The following is a 17819-nucleotide window of genomic DNA, read 5'->3' on the forward strand; positions in this document are numbered from 1 at the left end:
TACTTTTTATACTTGGTCACCCAAGGCAGAGGTTGACCTTGGTTCTCAGGCCTGGAAGGGTTGTTTTGTCTGACAAAAATGTGAAGAGAGCTTACTGACACTCTATATGGAGTTCAGAGTTCTACACTAGTGCAGTACAGGATCTGAGAATATAAAAGCCAAAAACTTAAGGCACCACATGATCACAGTAAGGAAGAGCTCTGCAGGGCCAGTACCAACCCCTTGATACTGAGAGGTGCTGGATGTGCTGCTGGCAGTTCTTCCAGAGCTGGATTTGGGTCTTTTAATAGTTCTGTTGAATTCCCTCTGGAAGAGAAACCAAGGCTCAGAGAGGAAAAGTCCCAGCCCTTTCCGTGTCACACGGAGCTGGCAGGAGAAGCCAAGTGCTCACATTGATCACTGAGTGCAGAGCAGTGACATTAACCTCTCCATAATAGCTGCCTGCTCCTCCACTGCCCTCCCAGGAGGATCTGGCTGGTCCTCAGGGCGAATGAACGATTGAACTGCTCTGCAGCTGGACACTAAATCAGCCATTGTCATTGTCATGTCACATTGTTATTCCTGAGACTGAAAGATGAGACATCCCCACCCCTGTGGCTGGAAGCGTGGGCCCTGTCACATCTTTCCTGGTGACTGGCAGAATGCCACAACTTGCAAAAATCTGTCCTGCAGCTTCCCTCATAGCTCATCTCATACCTTTTGCTCCCCTGCTTTCTGTGCCGAGGAGGGAGCGGTCAAACCCAAATATTTACTGTGGCCAGCAGTGCCACAAGACATTTGCTTTGTAACTCCGGTGCTTTTTCTCTCAGCACCATGTTTCCCACCAGCTGAACCTTTTGGTGACTTCCAGCAGTGCTCATTCTCCTGCTGCAGGGTGTGCAGAGCCTTCTGACAGCCCAGCAGGTGTGCACAGCCCTGTGTCCTGTGCCCAACGGGGTCCCAGGGCACTCAGGGGACACACAGCACAGCACATCACCCTGGAAGGAGGCTCAGGGGCTGCAGCTGTCCTGGGAGGGCATGGAGAGCTTTGGCCCTGCCAGCCTGAGGACACAGGGGTGGAGGTGGTGCCTGCCAGGCACCCTGGGGCAGTGCTGGCAGCTGCTGCTGTGCTGCCTTTTGAGCATCTTGCCTGGGAGAGCTGCAGGAAGGAGGCACAGGATCAACCATGAGGAAAGCAACAGTTTGAGTTAGCAGGGTGCTCACAGCTCTTGGCTTCCAACCTGCAAACAGCCACGGCTGTTGTGATTGATGGGTGGTAATGAAAGCAGAAATGCTGGCAAGAGAGGCAAGCAGGTACCAGGCACATCCCTCACCCTGAGAGGGGCTGCTGGAAGGGGAGCAAAGGGCACCTGATGTGCTGATGCCTCCTGGAGAAACCTGCCTGTTGCTTCTGCAAGCAACAGTGGATGTTTTCCTGGCTAAATAATCTCATTTAATGGGGGAAAACCCCACAAAAGCAGGTGGAGATACACCAGCAGAAGGGCTGTTGAGGGAAAAGCCTCCAGAGGAGGTGTGAGGGGAGCAGAGCCAGCCCCATGGCCAAGATGTGTTGAGCAGGAGCCCACAGAGCTGCCACAGAAATGTCCAGCACCACGTTTGGCTCCATCCCCTCATCCTCTCTGTGCCATTCTTAAGGAATGAGCTGCTCCTGGAACATCCCAGCCAGCTGTAGCACACCCAAGGACATTTCTGGTTAATCAAAATTGAGAAGGGTAAATACAGTTTGCACAAAACCCCAAGAAAGCTCTGGGTGCCTAATAATGCATGAGATCAATGGTGTGGGTAACAGGGTAGGAACACACTTAAGAACTGATCTGGTCAAGTAGCCAGCACTCAGCTACTTAATTAATGACTGTACAGCTTGTGAATCAGGGAAACATCTTTGGTTTCAAGTCTATTGACTCAGAGCTTCCATTATTTCCTAAAAGGTACTGATATGAATTTTGGAAATGTCCCAATGTCTATAATCTGCAAGAAAATAATGTACCCACAGGACACGCTTTGCTCTCTTGTATTTATGGTTGCAAAGAAAGATCTCTTGACCTGATACAATGAGGTCAAAGAATAAATTATGTTCATTTTATACCCTGAACGGGTCCTCTCAGTGCAAGGAGAGGAATAGAAGATGAGATAGTGTCCAGAGGGTGCTCTCACCATGTCACACAGGGCTGCTCTCTTCTGACATCTTGTCCAAAGTCTCCTGCCCTCGTCCCTCCCACACCAACTAAGAACAAAGAATGCATGAAAGAACAGACCCAATCAAAATTTTATATAATATTCATTAGTATTCTGCACATCTAAGTGGAATAAAGATTTAATCTTTGCCTTACCTGAGAATGAGCAGGAAATAATTTGGCAAAAACCTCATCCATCAACAAGATCTATTCCCCTAACACTTAGAAAAGCTTTAAGTGCATTTACTTGTCTTTCTAGTTCCATCACTCTACTCCTAACAGCCACAATTTCTCTTCAGCAGATCATTATATCACATTGAAAGGAATCAAACACACTGTTTCCCAAAATAAACTGGTTGTTTGCTCTACAGATGTGGGATCTGTATGTAGAAAAATAAGATTTTTTTTTAAATCCATTTTTAGAAGGTGTTTGGAAATCTTTCTGCTGACTTTGGATGATGATGCTTTCTAGTTTAAATCAGACATTTGGTTTGTTTATTTTCCCCTGACTTCCCATGGGCAAGGCAGTGATGGAAAGGGCTTTTAGGAGGTGTAGTCGATGAAGCTGCAGGTACAAGAAGTGCTAAGAGCCACGGATAAAAGTTATTTGATGGGGCACTAAAAGAGTAAATTGTGTTGGCTTCTGTGTAATCCTAAAGTACCAGACATTTCTGAGTGCCATCTGCTGGTTAATTCCCCATTTATACTCACAAACACAGCCCCACGCTGTGCCGGCTCCTTGAGGGCATCTCAAAGGGCCTGGTGGTCCAAATGTGGACATGTCACAAACTAAAAGCTCAACAGACCCTTCTTGGCTGTCTTCTGGCCTAAAGTTTTACCCCCCAGTTTGTAACTGCCCAAAAACTCCTGCTCACCTTCAGAGAAAACCACTGTGTTACTCAAAGACATTTTTATTTTATGCAGAAATGTTGGGCACTGTCAGTCACAAACCTTCATTACTGAATTCATCCCTGCCCACGGCAGGGGGTTGAAACTAGAATATATTCAAGGTCTCCTCCAACCCAAACCAGTCTGTGATGTTATGAACTGATGGCACTGGCTGTCACAGAAAGTTTCTGAGGAGATTTCTGCAGTGCAGACTGGAGAACATGGCACCACTGCATGTCAGAAGCTCATCTTTCTGTCACCTCACCGTGTTTGTCACATTCCTGGAGGAACCAGGCACCAGAGACATGTACAGTACATTCAAACAAGACTTGATACTAATTTGATTTCCTCACTGCATTGATTTGGTGTGAGATATCCCATCTCCTCTGTGTGAGCAGTGGAGCAGGAGTGCTGTGCATTAGCTGTGCATAGCTGGGAGGTTGCAATAGGAAGCACAAACTCCACTGAGGCAGAGGAAGATTGTCCTTAACTAAGATGTGGAGGTGTAACCTATTTTTCCCATTCTCTGTATTCATTTTTAGCCAAATCGTGTTGGGGTGCACTCAGATAAAGTAAAATACCCTTTGCAACAAATGGCAGAGCAGAGGAAATGCTGGGGTGGAGGAGGAGGCACCTGGCTGGTTCTGCACATTTCCAATAAAATCTGTTCTCTGCTTTATTGAAGGAGAGCGTGGACCTGGGCGAGATCATGTTTTCCCTTTGTTATTTGCCAACTGCAGGTCGCCTCACCTTAACAGTCATTAAATGCAGGAATCTCAAAGCTATGGACATCACTGGTTACTCAGGTGGGTGTTTGGTGGCTGAGGAAGATCCCCTTGAAGCCACATCTCCTCCTCTTCCCTCACTGTACCCTCAGTAGATGGTGGGTGAACCATCACAGGAAAACCTGAGAAAGCTTTGTCTGTGTTTCAAGTGCAAACAAAATTTTTAAAGTCGACAATTTGTCACTTTTTTCCCATCCCCCTGGAGGGTCTGCAGGGTCAGAGCCCTGATCCATCTCTTGGCTTGGACACTTAGATCCCTTGTAACTCTTTATAGCCAGAATCAACTCTTTGACCCCAAGATCAGGAAAGGAACATGGCCCACCTGGGTAAATCCCACTGGAATGTGCATTTCCCTGTGTAGTGGCCAGCAGTCAAACCTGAGGATCACAGCCATCTATAGACTGTTTGCATTTGCAGTTTCAAAGAGCTGACTTGCAAATTTAGCATGCACAAATTCTGGTTTTCATCATAAATCCAATTTCTTTTCCAGACACCAACTTCAGAGTATTTGAATTTCATTGTACAAAAAGCAGTAACAACAGAGACCTTTGCAAAAAATGTTTCTGCTCAGCTGGAGCTTAATGCCATATGAAATGTCTGAGAATTGAGACTTCAGGTGAAGCCAGCTCACTCTTTCTTTACAATAATAATCATGCAGTGCTGGTTCTCTGGTGCCTGAAGTTCAGGTCACCACCCACACCAGTATGAGAAATGGAAGATTTTACTGGTCTGCAAATAAACTTTTTTCTAAAAGTCCATTTGAAGAGCACCTCTGGCTCATGGGAACTCACAGCCCATCCTCTGATAAAGCTGTTTCTATATTGCAAAAGTAACAAAACACATTTCCATCAACAAAAGGTCTTCTATCTCTTCCTCCCTAGATCCATATGTCAAAGTGTCTTTGCTCTGTGACGGGCGAAGACTGAAAAAGAAGAAAACCACCATAAAGAAAAACACACTTAATCCCACCTACAATGAAGCAATAATCTTTGACATTCCCCCCGAGAACATGGATCAAGTCAGCCTCCTTATCTCTGTCATGGATTATGATCGGTAGGTGGGAGGCTCTGGAGAGCTGGAGGGGAGAGCATCCCATTGGGTGCAGATTTTCCAGCTCAAATGCAATTTTCCACAGTGTTTTCCACAGTGTTTTCCATAGCCTCATGGCAGAGCTCAGTGGTATCCACCTGTCTCTGGTGATATATTGCTACAGTGACATTGATATTTATGGTTATGGAAAAATAACGAGTTTGGCAAGGCTGCTCCTTGCTTTATGGCATTTCCTTGAGCAAGTGCCACGTTCCCCTTGGTTATTTATTGTCCTGCAACCCATTTTAGAAAGCAAATAGTGTGAGCCCAAGCAGCTCTGGGTGTATGAATTATGTATTAATGAAGCTGGGGTTATTCTTGGGCACTGCTCACACCTCTGTGTCTGGACTGACCTGCAGAAATAATTTAAAAGCTGCTGTAATTACCTGTGGTGGTGGCAGGGCTGGGGCAGACACCACAGCCCAGGCTCACCAGCAGCAGGGTCCAGGCTCTACCTGGCCAGGTTTGGGCAACCAGAGGGATGGAGGGATGGATGGGATGGATGGATGGATGGATGGATGGATGGATGGATGGATGGATGAGTAGATGGATGCATGGGGGATGGAGGGATAGATGGATGGATGATGGATGGATGGATGGATGGATGGGTGGATGGATGGATGGATGGTGGATAGAGGGATGGAGGGATGGATGGATGGATGGGGGATGGATGAGGGATGGATGGATGGATGGACATCAGGAATAGGTAGGTGCATCCCTGTGCCCTTTTATTGGGTGGACAGACGGATGGATGGTTGAAGGGAGGGAGGGAGGAAGGAAAAAAGGGAGGGATGGAGGGATGGATGGGATGATGGATGGATGGATGGATGGATGGATGGATGGATGGATGGGGGATGGATGGATGGATGGGGGATGGATGGCTGGCTGGATGGGGGATGGATGGATGGATGGATGGATGGATGGATGGATGGATGGATGGGATGATGGGTGGATGGATGGATGGATGGATGGATGGATGGATGGATGGGATGATGGATGGATGGATGGATGGATGGATGGATGGATGGATGATGGATGGATGGATGGATGGATGGGGGATGGATGGATGGATGGATGGATGGATGGGATGATGGATGGGTGGATGATGGATGGATGGATGGATGGATGGATGGATGGGGGATGGATGGATGGATGGATGGATGGATGGATGGATGGGATGATGGATGGATGGAGGGATGGATGGATGGATGGATGGGGGATGGATGGATGGATGGATGGATGGATGGGATGATGGATGGGTGGATGATGGATGGATGGATGGATGGATGGATGGATGGATGGGGGATGGATGGATGGATGGATGGATGGATGGATGGATGGGGGATGGATGGATGGATGGATGGATGGATGGGGGATGGATGGATGGATGGGATGATGTGTGGATGGATGGATGGATGGATGGTTGGGGGATGGATGGATGGATGGATGGATGGATGGATGGATGGATGATGGGTGGATGGATGGATGGATGGATGGATGGGGGATGGATGGATGGATGGATGGTGATGGTGCTCCTTCTCTGCCGTTCCTCAGGGTGGGCCACAACGAGATCATCGGGGTTTGCCGCGTGGGGGTCAACGCCGAGGGCCTGGGCAGAGACCACTGGAACGAGATGCTGGCCTACCCCCGCAAGCCCATCGCCCACTGGCACCCGCTGGTGGAGGTGAAGAAATCCTTCAAAGAGGTGCGTGGGGGTGTCCTTCCCTCCCAGTGCCTGGGCTGGGCTGGCTCCAGGCTTTCAGAGAGCTCCTGCTCTCGCCTGGGATTTTCTGAGCAGAGCTGAGGGAATTTTCTCACCAGAAATGAACTCTAGAAAACAAGCACTTCTGTATTGCCTCGAAATAGCTCCTTGAGCTTGCAAGCAAGACTGAGAAGAACTGTATTTACAGATGTGACTGTTACATTTTGGGTTTTTCTTTTCTTTTTCTTTTTTTTTTTTATTTTCCTTTTTAAATTAGAAATTGAGAGCAGTAAGGAAAGAGAATGCTTCTCTGATTGCAGAACAAATTGTCCAGGGATATTGCCTATTTCAAGTTTCAATTTTTCATCCTAAAAGATTTTTCTGTTGACTCATCTCCGAGCCTTTGAGGGAGAATAAATAGAACAAATGTAATTGCTCTAAGCATCTCCAGAGAAAGAGATTGACTTGATGCAGCCCCAGATGATAAAATAGGGCTGAAATGCCTGGGTACCATTTCGACCATCTCTGGCATTTTCTTCCCCTTTGCACTCCAATTTCTCACGCTTCTGTGGAGCTCTTTGGCTTTGCCTGATTTAGGTCATAATTTCTGGAGGACAGAGATGTGGAAAAGGGCACACACGCCTTTGACACTTCAAGTATGAGAACAAAGCACCAACATTTGAGGCCAGTGATACAATAATAAAGGCAATAAAGCCTCCCACTGTATCTGGGGCTGAGGAGGTATTTTCCCTCAAAGCCACAGAATAAGTACTTAACAAAAATCATCTCATTTTCCCCTTGAAGTTGAGTGCTGAGCTGTGCTGAAAGGCAGACACTGGGCTTGCTGAGACTCCACAGTACTGTGAATTAGTGTATAAACCCTGTCTTTCTGTGAAATCTGCTTTTCCTCCAACAAGAAGGGGTGGGCAGGCCCTGGCACAAAGTGCCCAGAGCAGCTGTGGCTGCCCCTGGATCCCTGGGAGTGCCCAGGGCCAGGCTGGACAGGGCTTGGGGCAACTTGGGATAGTGGAAGGTGCCCCTGCCCACGGCAGGGGGGTGGAATTGGATGATCTTTAAGTTCCTTCCCAACCCAAACCATTGCACGATTAAGTCAGTTTGTGCTCAGTGCCCTCTGTCCCAGCCCAGGTTGGTTACACACAAAGGAAAACCTGGCAGTTGATAGTTTAGCTTAAGCCACAGTGGAGGTGGATATATCAGACAATGGACACCTGAAAATTTTCCTCCCTTGTTTGAGGTGATCTGTGAGCTCACCTTGAATCAGCACAGGGATCAGCTGTGCAGGGCTGGGGTGAGTCAGGGCAGAATTAAACCCCCGTGCACTTTGTGTGCAGTGCCAGCTCTGCCTTTGGGTGATGAGCAGCCCCAGGACTTCATTCCCCTGCCCCTGCTGGCCCTGGGCAGGAGCCACATCTGGGCAGGCTCTGAGTGTCACCTCCCACTGCCACAGGGGAGCTGGGCACCAGCAGCCACAAAGTTTCAGCAGAAATGGAATTGATCTCTCATTTGATCTCTTGGCATCTGTAGCACCTCACAGTGTGACACCAACAGCCATGGCTGACCCAGGGGCAGGAGCTCCTTCTCCAGGTTGCAATTTTTATGGCTTTACTGCACTATTTTTCAGATGCAGATGGAGTTTTGAAAGAAAAAACTCCTGTAAAGTTTTTGAAAATCACTAAGAAAAAAGTAAAAAAGGCATTATTGTTATGATGAAACACAGAGAAACCAAGGAAGACATGGAAGATGACTCACCTTCTAAAATATACTTTGAAAACCATGGCTGAGCCCCCAAGACTCTGGAAAAAAACTGAGTGAATCATTTCACCCCTCAATGCACAGGTCAGGAGCTCTGCTTAAAAGGAAAGAAAAAGCCCTCTGATCATCTGCTCTGGTATTTCTGCCACAAACTGGTGCAGAGAGCCAGCAAGCAAATGGTCCCTGTGTTTATTTGCCCTTTTAGGTTTTAGCATTGCTGTCTGCAAATCCCCAGTGCAGCCTAAAAGAAAAACCAAACAGAAAAGGCACAGGCTCCTGGGGAGAAATTAATGGGAAATGGTATTTGTTGGTATACATGACATTGTATCACCTTTTCCATGTTGTGTTTGGGTATCTTTGAGAAGAAATTTGGGGTTTTGGTCCTGTAATCCCAACTCTGGGTCTCTGTGCAGCTGCTCCATCCTGCTGCTGGCTGTCTGTCCATCTGTCCTGAGCATGATGGGGGAGAACTGCTGGCCCTTCATGCCTTCCTCACCTTTGTTGGGATGACCTCGGGCTGTGCTGGCATCCTGAGCCATCATTTCCATCTTTCTCTTTGTCTTCATCTTCCTCCTCTTCATCTCCTTCCTCTGCGAGCGCGTTTGTGCCGGGCAGCAGCAAATGGAGCATTTGCTTCCCAATTGATCCTCGTGATGGTCTCTGTGTGCTCTGACCATCAGTAACAGCCTCTGGCTCCATCCAAATCTTCCCTGATTGAGTGCTTGACCTCAAACCAAGGCGAGGGAGCCGTGATTGAATTGTCCCTTTGATGTCTAAATGGAGGGATGCTGACTGGAGCTGCTCCAGGCACTGCCATCTCCCCTCGCTGTGGTTGGGGTCCCACCCCCCTCCCCACCCCTCAAGAGGGAGAAAAGTGTGGAAATATGGAATTTCTTTGCTAACCAACACCCTGCCTGGTGCGCCTTGGAAAAGCTTTGGCCAGGAGAAGGAACTCCCAGCATATTTTGAGTACATCTCAGAGTCACAATTCCTGGTGAATTTACCAGGAAAATGTCACCACAGCTGTGCTGCTTCAAGAGGATGGCCCAGCCCTGACCCCCTTACCCTGCCACAGCAGGGATGGATGGATGGATGGATGGATGGATGGATGGATGGATGGATGGATGGATGGTTGTGTCCGTGGTGTTGGACCAACAGCCTCCTCCTGTATTGAGCCATGATTCTTTGTCCACCACGAGGACCTGGGCAGCTCCAGCCTGTCCCAGCAGCCACAGTGCTGGGCTAACATGGCCCAACCCCTCATTTTTGTGCCACTTGGGCCCTTCCTCCATGAGCTGGTGCCGCTCCCTCTTTGCTTTCACTGCTGGAAAAGGCTCCAGTGAAAAGGGAAACACTTCAGATGCACATCATGTCTTTGGTTGCTCCATATTTATCAACAGTGAATAACAAACCATAATGACTGCACTTCTCTAATGACCATCATCATTAAAGAGGGAACATGGAGAACATGTGCAAATGAATCATTAATTACAGGCTTTTAAGCGCTATCCTCCTCACACAGATGTTCAGAAGGCGAGTTTCTGAGCAGAAAGGGAGAATCCCTCTTTGTGGGGTTGTTCTGGCAATCAATTCTTCCCCTCAGCACAAGCTGTTCCCAGGGCTCAGCCCCGAGGCCCCGCTGGCAGCTGCTCCCTCCCCGGGTCCTCCAGCCACCCCACCCCTGTTCCTCCTGCATTCCTCCACCCATCAGCCAGGTTCAGGGCTGTGTGCACAAAGGGAAATAGAAATTACAGCTCGTTCTTCCAGGATTTGAGGGGAACTTCTGAAAACGGGGATTTTCCCTGTGATCTGTGAAAGACAAACCCTGGAATCGCGGGGTCGCGTCATCAGCGCGATGCAAACGGGTCTTTGATGCTGCCAAGTGCCTCAGACATTCAACATTTATTTGTTTAAAACAAATAACAGATAAAAACTGGTAACTCTCCTGAGAGCCAAGTCATGCCCATAAGGAAGAATAATTGTCTTTAAAGATAAGCCCTTCCAGACTTCTGGGTCAGTTTGATTTTGATTGAACTGGTCCCGGTTTCTGACTGTTGGCTGCACAGTACATGGCTCACCTTTTCTAATTAAATGAAGGAAAAGTATCTCCAGGTTCCTCTCTGGTTCTTTGGACCTGTCCTTGGAAGAGTTTTCATCACATTTTTGGAGTAGCAACACTGTCATTGTCATGCAGACAGCGCAAGGCAAAGAGCATGGGAAGGCTCTGCCAAAAGCCCATTTCTGTTGTAATTTCTGCAATCTGTTCCCTGGCAATTCTCATGGGGAGGTTGTACCTGTATTATCAATTCCTCAGGGATTTTAGCCATTTTTTTTGACATGAGAAGCATAGAGGAAAGTGTTTCCTTACCTTAAGGCAGCTGTTTGGCAGGATGAGCTTCTCATCTTCTTCATTCATTAATTTCTGCTCAGCTCTGATGAAATAGAGGCTGTTCAGTGCAAACCTGTGCAGTGAGTTACTTTACACTGACTGATCTCTTTGAGGAAGGAAATTGGCCAAATTGGCCACATTTTTGACCATTCCAAACCCATGGAGCATCTGCAAGGAGCTGCTTGCCCTGCTCAGCCTCCCTGTGAGCACCAGGCTGCTGTTCCCTTGTTTTCATTCAAGATGGTTTTGCCAAGGCAAGGGCGAGGTCTGGTTCCCCAAGTGGGTTTTCACCCAGAGAAATGAAATTCATACATGCTTAAACATTAATATCAGCCAGCAAAAAGTTTCTGCTGATGTGGGAGGGGAGGGAATTGATCCAGGCAGTGGAAATCCTGCCTCCCGTTGTCTCTGGGAGATTTCTATCATTTGTCACTGGAATTTAATATAACAAGATGGTGAGATGGGCAAGTGCTCAAAAGCTTCAGGAATAATGGGTTTGAATTATGATAATAGCCCCCAAGGCAGATGACAAATAATTTATGATCCCCTAAGTATGGCAAAAAAAAAAATGTTTGCTCCATCCACCGAGTCTCTGATCTGATTTTCCCTTTGAGAAATGTCTCTGGTGCTGTGGACAGAGCTGCTGTGGAGTAAAAATTACCAGACTGGAAAGACTCAAGTACTCCTGAGCTTAGACAATATTTTTAAACCAAAAAGACAACAGCAATAAAGCAAGGAAAAGCTGAGAGCACTTTGTCTTCACAGCACACACAGACACTGTTTATTTTCCTTTTTGTTTGGTTTTTTTTTTTTTTTTTTTGGTGAGGAATCCTCACAATTGAGAATTGATTTACAAAGCAATAAAGTAAATTGTTCAGCAATTCCTCCTGAGTGGTTAAACACGGGCATTGCATAAAATGGAACTTGTAGAGCAGAAGAGAGGCACAGCAGGGATGGGATGGGATGGGATGGGATCCATGGGATGAGACGGGATGATGGGATGGGATGGGATCCATGGGATGAGACGGGATGATGGGATGGGATGGGATGGGATGGAATCTGCAGATGGGATGGGATGGGATGGGATGGGATGGGATGGGATCCATGGGATGAGATGGGATGATGGGATGGGATGGGATGGGATGGGATGGGATGGGATGGGATCCATGGGATGGGATCTGCAGATGGGATAGAATGGGATCTGCAGATGGGATGGGATGGGATGGGATGGGATGGGATGGGATGGGATGGGATGGGATGGGATGGGATGGGATGGGATGGAATGGAATGGGATGGGATGGGATGGGATGGGATCTGCAGATGGGATGGGATCCATGGGATGGGATGGAATGGATGGGAATCCTGAGGAAGATGAGATGCACAGCACAATGCAGGATTGGGAACAATCCCAGCCAACCTCTCCTGTTTGATTAACTCGATTTCTCCTCTGTCCCCAGTGGCACGGCCGGGCAGCGAGCTTCGACAGCCAGGGCTCCTGTCCCTCCCCCAAACCACCCCCCACACCATGATCTGGAGCAGGGACAGCAAAATGGGACTAAACCAAGTAATTTTTGCACTTGGCCTTCAGTCTCAGTGGTTGCTGAGGGGCGGTGGCAGCAGCGGGACTTTCCGGGTAGTTGTTCCTGCGTAAGTAAAGGTAGAAACCCGTTTTGTGGTCAAATATGTTTTTGTCTAATATGTCTCCCAAGGTGATGTTATTTTTGTGGCTTTTGCTGTACGGGTCTGTTTCCAGAGGGAGAAGGTGGACTGAGACACGTGCTGGGAGTTTGGTCTGTAAAATAATGTGTAAAATAGTTTTTAGTGTGTGAAAAGGCTGGAAAGGGGCCAGGAGGTGTCTGCAGAGAGCAGAGGTGGCCAGGACAGGGGACAGGGGACAGTGGCCACTGGAAAGCCGTGGCAGAAGATGGGAGAGACTCTTCCAAGCCACCAGCAGCTCCATCCTCGTGGTCAGCCCCAGCCCTGCAGAGTGTCCCCGGGTTTCCTGTTCATGTAGGGGTGTCCATGAGCTCTTAGAAGTTTGTGTAGTGTGTACCCCATAATTCCTTTTGTCATATATTTAAAAAATGCTGTCGATTCCTCAGGAGGGGAACCCTGGGTTTTTTCCCCTGTATCTGAAATCTCCCCAGAGCTATTTGCATGAACAGTTTCTTCAGCCCCCTTTGTAGCTGCTGCTCATCCCCCAGGACATCCCCATGTTATCTGGAGTGGAGGGAACAGTGTGGCCACAGGTGGGATTCAGGAAAAAAGTGGGAAGATTTTACTTACCCATTTTACTTTACCCATTTTAGAAATGGGTACAGCCCTGCATGACCACTGGGTCTCCATTTCTTATCTCATCCAAGTAATAATGGGTGACCCAAGGGGCAAAGGGAATTACAGAAACATGACTGATGCTAAAAAAGCTTCCAAACTTTTTTTCTAAAGACTGTCAGCACTTTCTTAAGGAATAAAGTTTCTCAGCCCGAGCCCTGAAGGAAGGTCAAGTTCTGGGAAAAAAAAAAAATGAAGCTTTGCTGGTTCCTTGGCTGCAGAAGCCAAGAATGAATTTAGAATATCCCAAGCACTGGCTTTACAGCTAAATCAGCTGATCTTTATCAGCCAGCTGTGGATTTTGGACACTTTCTCATCCTGGATTTTTCTCTGAGTTAAGAAGCGTGTTAGTGCTGTTTATTCCACCCTAATTAAATTAGGCAAAAGCAAATATTTTAGTTTGGAGGCAGAATTTGCGAGCGAGGCAGCCTCAGGTTAGCAGGACTGTTCATCAGCCCCAATCCTCAGGTCAGCTTCAGTTCCCATTTTCCCAAATGTCACCACGTCACCCCTGGCTGCACATCAGGGCTGGCACAGAGGGCTGTTTGCATTGCTCCTGGGTGAGATGAATCCTTTGTTCAGTGAAGGGTAAATACATCATTCCTCATCACACCTTGTGTCTTAATTCTCTTTATGTGCCACATGCTATAGGAGCAGAAACTCAATAAAATGATTTGATTTGTAAGTGCTGCCCTGTCTGGTGGAATATTTCCTCCTGTGGGAGCAGGAATTGTGGGTTGTGTGGTTTTGGATGGGTGCAGTGATCACAGAGGGTGCCATAAAATGTGACAATGGCAGAGCCTGGCATGGTGTGGGGCTGGGCAGGGGCACGCTTGGCATTTGGAGCAGACCTTGGCTCTGCAGCTCCTGCATGGGCTGGGACAGCCACACCATCCCAGGCACAGCCCCTGCAGCAGCAAAAAGTGCATTCCAAGCACACTGCCACAAAAAAAAAGTGGTAAAAGTGCATTGGTTTCCCAGCACAGAGTGTTCTGAGGGCTTCTGCTGGGGAGCAAGGGGAGGACAACCTTCCTGAGACCATCATCCTTCCTGTGTTTAATTAAGGGGATGAGTTTCTGGCCATTAAAACTGATTGACTGGGTGGGTCAACCACTGCCCACGAGCCCCTGGACCTTTGCCTGAGCTGGAGGAGCCTCAGGGGAGCAGGGCAAAGAGCTGGCAGTGCCTCTGGCAGGTTGGCAAACCAAAGGACAAGACGTCCCCAGAAGAAGCCACAGCAGTCCCAGCTGGTGGCACTTGACAATCATTAATTGCAGCAACCCACTCAAATCCTTTTCTTCTCTAATCCAGGCTTTTTGGGTTTTGGTTTTCTCTGTATAATCTCCATCTTTTATCCATTCTCCTTGTTATCGAGGATTTAGTCAAAACATACGTGGGGTTTGACACAAAGCTGCTATTTTTAATCCTTGCTTCACACAGATAATCAATTTCCACTCAATACTGGCTGTCACTTGCATTGCTGGAAAACTGGATCTCACGTTAGTGAATAACACCCACGCCTGCTTGGCTCAACCCCCCCCTTCATTTATATTTTAAATGCTGAGATTTCGCCACATCCCTCAGCCAGGGGATAATCAGCCCATTGTGTGTTTGTCACTGGGGGGGATTGGTCACACTCATGGGGATGAGCTCCACACACCAGAGCAAACCCTTCCCTTCCATCCAGGGGGGAATCAGAGCCCTGGGAAGGAGCTGAGCCCAGCACAAGTGCCATGCCAAGATTTGTTGAGTTGTTTTCTTGCTCCTCACTTGCTGCTCTTGACCCTGTAATAGCAACTCATAGAGACATTTCAATTATTTCCAAGCAAAATAAGGAGGGTCACCCCAGGGCCACGTCCCACAGGAGGCTTGGCCATGCTGGGGCTCCTTTGAAAGTCCCTGCAAAGGGGAGGATGCTGCTGCAAGCAGCCACAAATGAATAGTCTGTTTTATTGAGTAGTGCAAGCAAAATAAACACATGGAGCATTCCCAGACCTTCCTTTCATTTTTTTTTCCCTCCTTTCTCTTCAGTTTTAGTCTCCCAGTCTCCATTTTCATCAAGGACTGGCTGGGGCTGCAGGGAGGGCAGGGGACACTGCAGGGAGGGTGGCCAGGGCTGGTTTCATGTGGGGACTCAGGGACAAGGGAAATCCCACGGGTCCAGCTCACTGCAAGGGCTCAGAGGGCTGGGAACTGTCCCAGCCTTGCTCCTTCCCACCAACTGAACAACAAAATGAGTTGTATCTGAGAAAAAAAGGTGGAAAACATCCAGTGGGAAGTGAGTTCCAGGCATGAAATTCCAGACCGGTTTGGGTTGGAAGGGACATAAAAATCCATCTCAATCCACCCCTGCCATGGCAGGGACACCTTCCACTATGCCAGGGTGACCCAAGCCCTGTCCAACCTGGCCTTGGACACTTGCAGGGATCCAGGGGCAGCCCCAGCTGTGCCAGGGCCTCCCCACCCTCCCAGGGAGGAATTCCTTCCCAATATCCAGCCAGGGTGATATTCTCCACTGCTGGCTTCCCACTGATCCCATCATTGTGTGATGAGCTTTCTTTCATACATCAGCAACACATTGGTTTGGCAAAGGGAAGAATCTTGTCATAACAATTTATATTTAGTCTCCAAATGTGGCCTTTAATTGCTAATTACAGAATGCTACTCGCAGGTTGGCAAATCACACACACCAAAAAGAAAAAGCCAGTGAGGAAGAAAACAATTGGGGGTTTATAAGGGCTTAAGAAATAAACAAACATGGACTTTAATTATCTTAGACAGCTGAGAAATAAATGTAACTCCAATGTTGATGTTGAAGGGGGGTGTGTCACAGCTACCACAGCAAGGCTGTCCCCAGGGCTGGGAATCACTAATTCTGCAGGGAGTTTTTGGGAACAAGAGTGGCAAAGCCCACCAGGATGGCAGGGGCTGCAGACAGGGGCTGACAGCTGGGGGCTCTGGGGCTCTGGGGCTCTGGGTCTCAAACCCAGCTTTGGGATGCTGGGAGCAGCAGAGAGGGCAGAGCAGGGACACCTGGATCTCACCAACCCCAAGGGTGACCCAGAGGGGACAGACTGGGCTTTGTGGGCACCTCCCGGAGCCCAGGTCTCTGGCAGGAGCAGCTTTGTGTGCTTTGATTTCTATTTTATTTTATTTCTCCACAAACTTTTTATTTACACATAATTCTTGATTAGCCTGTAAAGAGCATTCAGTCAATGGGCTCAGTCCCAGTCCTCCTTCAGTCTTCAGTTCAAGCAATGTCAGTCCAGATAATTTTATCTTTGCTTGCAAGGATAATAAATTGGACAGAAAATTATATATAGCTCATTGGAGAAAATTGCAGCCCTGATCCTTGAGATCCTGATCTCAGTCTCTGTTTGTTCTTCACTTTTACGACTTCTGTTATTTGCCCTCCTAATTGTGTCTCTAATTAGGCAACCCCAGACTTCTCAATCTCATTTTGCCAGAGGTTTTCTCCCCCAGGGGCCTCATTGTTCTTCCTGCCATTTAAGATTATCCATCAGTACAGTTGTGCACTTATTTAAATGCCAGGTCAGGATCTCATCTCTGCTGTGAGCTCCTCACTCAAGGATGTTCTCCCTGGGCCTGCAAACCCTGGCTGCCATTTCCAGGGACTCTCAGCTCCTCCCTGAACAAGCCCAAGGGGCACAGGGATGCTCCTCCCTGCACTGGGTATCCCAGGAGAGCTGGGCTGTCTCTGCACACTGCAGGAGACGCCAGCTGGATTAGGACAAGGGGGAATGGTTTTAAACTAAAGGAGGGGGGATTAATTTAGACATTAGGAAGGAATTCCTGGCTGGGAGGGTGGGCAGGCCCTGGCACAGGTGCCCAGAGCAGCTGTGGCTGCCCCTGGATCCCTGGGAGTGTCCAAGGCCAGGCTGGACAGGGCTGGGAGCAGCCTGGGACAGTGGAAGGTGTCAGGATTGAAACTGGATGAGCTTTAAGGTCCCTTCCAACCCAAACCATCCTGTGATTTTGTGATTCATTTGGCAATGAGAAGTGATGCAGTTTGCTCCTTTGCTGGGATGAGCATCACTCCAAAATCCACTTTGACAAGAAGCCAGAGCTGCAGGTGAGCCTGGGAGAAGTGGAATTTGTCTCCTCTTTGCAGATGCACAGGCTTGGATATTCTGGATTTCTGTCCAAGAGCCAGAGGCATCCCAGGAGTCCTGACTGACTCTCAAACCCTGCAGCCTTCATCAGCAGTGCTACTTAAATGTACAAGAAATGTCTTTTTTTTTCCTGGACTTTTCCCAAAGATAATTTGTAATTATATTTTACAGCTTTATATATATATATATATAAAAGACAGTGCATTAGTCATGCAAATATAATTACATATTTTACGTTCCCGTGTCATTTTTAATTAAAAACATGGTATTTAAAGCACGTACATCTCAAAAACCCCAGTATAGGCTTCTATTAAAAATGCAGTTGGTTAAAGCTAATGAAGTACCTGGATGGGCCAGGACAAACAGAGCCTGCTCTGTTGCCGTGGGAACAGCCAAGAGCACCCAAAATACCGGGGAAAATGTGGCTGGGGACAGAACCAGCCCCAACCCCAACCCCAGTGGCCTTTTCCTGGCTGAAAATGTGACTGGGGACAGAACTCTCGGGCTCAGAGTTGCTGAAATGGCTCCCGAGGTATTAAAAAGTCTTTTTTTCCC

At 48.0% G+C, this 17819-nt stretch overlaps 1 protein-coding gene across 1 annotated transcript in view; it reads left to right on the forward strand.

Moving 5' to 3' along the window:
- SYT6 (synaptotagmin 6) overlaps positions 1 to 13816 on the forward strand; it is a 37199-nt gene extending 23383 nt beyond the window's left edge. Inside the window, exons 4-7 of the mRNA XM_071450076.1 lie at positions 3748 to 3868; positions 4729 to 4900; positions 6491 to 6641; positions 12258 to 13816. Coding sequence (XP_071306177.1) covers positions 3748 to 3868; positions 4729 to 4900; positions 6491 to 6641; positions 12258 to 12329 — 516 coding nt within the window. The 3' untranslated portion in view covers positions 12330 to 13816. The remainder of the gene's footprint in view (positions 1 to 3747; positions 3869 to 4728; positions 4901 to 6490; positions 6642 to 12257) is intronic.
- The last annotated feature ends 4003 nt before the right edge of the window (positions 13817 to 17819 follow it).

The sequence above is a fragment of the Agelaius tricolor genome, unplaced genomic scaffold (genome assembly GCF_023055355.1).
Source record: "Agelaius tricolor isolate 1412-34295 unplaced genomic scaffold, bAgeTri1.0.p SCAF_30, whole genome shotgun sequence".
Classification (NCBI taxonomy): domain Eukaryota; kingdom Metazoa; phylum Chordata; class Aves; order Passeriformes; family Icteridae; genus Agelaius; species Agelaius tricolor.